Below are 2,762 nucleotides of genomic sequence, written 5' to 3' on the forward strand. Positions count from 1 at the left end.
TAAAAAAATGGAAAACTAAAAAATAAACATTTTTTTATAGAAAAAAAAACATAATTGAAAAAACCGATTAAATTGCTCTTTAAATTTGAATTAGAATTAGTATAAATATTCAATATTTTAGAAGAAACAAAACTAAAAACTATTAAATGTAAACTGAAAAAATTATTAAAAAAAAATAAAGAATCAGAATGTAATAAAAAATGGAAGGAAAAAAATGTCATGCAATATAAATTAAAAAACTAGTGTTTCTTCCTTGAGGATGCTGTTGCCATCTTTTTCATTGCTTTTGAAAGCCTTTGTCGAGATGTTCCACGAAGATTGCGTGGAGGAATCACAATAGCACGTCTTGGCGCTGGAATCGGTGCTGATGCTTGCTGTACAGCTTCTCTTTGTACCAGCACAGGTAGCTGAGCTGATGCTCGTGGTGCTGGAATTGGCGCTGGTGCTCTTGGTACATGAGCAATTCGCTGAATTGCTCGTGGTGCTGGAATCGGAGCTGGTGCTCTTGGTACATGAGCAATTCGCTGAATTGCTCGTGGTGCTGGAATCGGAGCTGGTGCTCTTGGTGCCGGCATATGTTCCACAGCGCGTTGCCTAAGCACTTCTTGACCTTGATCAAGAGGTATCTGAGTCGGTGTTGGTGGAATTGCCAATCGAGGGCGAGTCATAATTCGGATCCATGGTTGTGGATTTTCATTTTCATCAGATTGTAGATCTAGTAAATTGTTTGGTCGCTCATCCCACCGATTTCTTCTCGGACCAAACAATTCCGGTTCTTCTGGATTATACGGAATATTTTCCATGGCATCAAGTTGTGCGTTCAAATTGTTCTAAAAACAAGTATTTAAAATAATGAAACACTAGTTAGAAAATTTATAAAACTAAATCATTTATTTGCTAAGGTTATATCATGATAATAATGTAAAAAGTAATTTAAAAGAGAGTATTGAAAGACTAAATTGATTGTTGTAAAAATTTTTCTTTGACAGGTTAGGTTATAAATATTATAGAAAAATAGTGAATACTAAACGTGCAAATTGATTAAGACTATTCATATTTTTTGAAAAGTTATAAAGTATAAAAAGAAAAATAATAGATAAAATTGATTAGACTAAAAGAACTGTGAAAGAAAGTTAAATTATTGATTGAGAAAATTGATTAGACTAAACATATTTTTGACGGGTTAGGTTTTAATATTGTAGAAAAATAGTCAATACTAAACATATTTTTTTGACAGGTTATAAAAAGAAAACTAATAGATAAAATTGATCTCAGTAAGAAAATCTCTTTGACACGTTAGGATATAAATATTTTAGAAAAATAGTGAATACTAAATGATTAAATTGATAAAGATTAAAATTTATTTAACACTTACAACTCTTGGCAGCATGCGCTGAAATCTGCAATTTTGTACATTACAATTGCATCGCACTTGAATTTGGTTAGGGTCCTATTTAGAAAGGAGTATAAAAAATTAATGTTGAATTGTACAATTAGTACTGAAAATATTTATTACTTTTACTTACCATTATTATAACGAAAAAACTTATAAGCAGACTTGTAACTTTAAACTCCAGTCCGTTTATTTCAGAGGTCAGGTTAGTTATAAACATGGCGGCTGCACACTTCACGAGCAACACAATCAGACACATTTAAATAATTTTCACAGTTTTTTATTATTCGATCAGTGATTTTTTTTATCAGTGATAAAATTTTCAAGATTTGTATAATACGCTATATTGTTCATAATAACTTTCTAAATTTATAAAAATAGGAGGTCTAGAATATTGAGCATAATAAAAGTTAAAAATTCGCGCCATACACTAAAGTAGTATAAAGATCAGGAAATTACAAAAATAAAATTCTGAAATAAAATCAAATATATATATAATGAGCATATATATTATAGATTATTTATTAATTATTATGAATTTATTCTAAAAGTATATAATATACATTGCATTTTATTAAATTTCTACAATAAACCATCAATAAATTTTTCCTAATGGAATTGACCAATGAGAACGTTTCATTCTTAAAGGCCGGTAAATTCGATATGAGAATATCGAAATCAGTATGAAATTTGATTGCAATTTAAAAACGTTTTGTAATAATAATAAAATCAATTAATGTTTTAATAAATTAGTTGTAAATATTACTTACCTATATTATGAAAATTTAAAAAAAAACGTAATATATAATTAAATCTATTGAAACTTAATAAAATTTCAAGCAATTCTTAAATTCAGAGGTAAAACAGCTAGACAAAAACTTACCTTAAACAATACATATGAAGTAGGACCACCTAGTTTTGACACTAGGCCGGTAAAATACATTGAGTAACAAAGTAATCTTATTTGTTAAAATTCTATAAGTTTAAAAAATTAGTGACGTCATCTAATGTAAATATATAACCAATACTCTATCGCTAAAACAGGGATGGGTAGCTCTGTGACCAAAACAATTTAAATTGTCGAATAAATTTTTAAGTTTCCCGCCAAGCAGGTTTGAATTCGCTAGTGGCGCCATCTATTGGTGTCAACCGCAACTAATTCCGTCGGTAAAACAAAATGGCGGCCAAGCCAATTTAAATTGTGAATTAAATTTTCAAATTTCCCGCCAAGCAGGTTTGAATTCGCTAGTGGCGCCATCTATTGGGTGGCTAGTTAACTAATTCGGTCGGTAAAACAGATTCCTACTTTACCAACTGGGTTTGAATTCGACCAGCTGCTGATAATGTAGAAATCTACCTTACCGACTGA

General features: G+C 30.0%; 1 protein-coding gene across 1 annotated transcript; it reads right to left on the minus strand.

The window, feature by feature from the left end:
- Nucleotides 1-239: 239 nt before the first annotated feature.
- Nucleotides 240-2,336, minus strand: LOC127280384 (uncharacterized). Its single transcript, XM_051303338.1, has 2 exons — nt 2,277-2,336; nt 240-830 (listed from the first exon to the last, which is right to left on the minus strand). Exons 1-2 carry the CDS (start codon nt 2,334-2,336, stop codon nt 240-242), a joined length of 651 nt encoding a protein of 216 aa, XP_051159295.1.
- Nucleotides 2,337-2,762: the final 426 nt, after the last annotated feature.

Source organism: Leptopilina boulardi, unplaced genomic scaffold (genome assembly GCF_019393585.1).
Source record: "Leptopilina boulardi isolate dan_hultmark-lab unplaced genomic scaffold, ZJU_Lbou_2.1 LbouV2_242, whole genome shotgun sequence".
In the NCBI taxonomy this organism is placed as follows: domain Eukaryota; kingdom Metazoa; phylum Arthropoda; class Insecta; order Hymenoptera; family Figitidae; genus Leptopilina; species Leptopilina boulardi.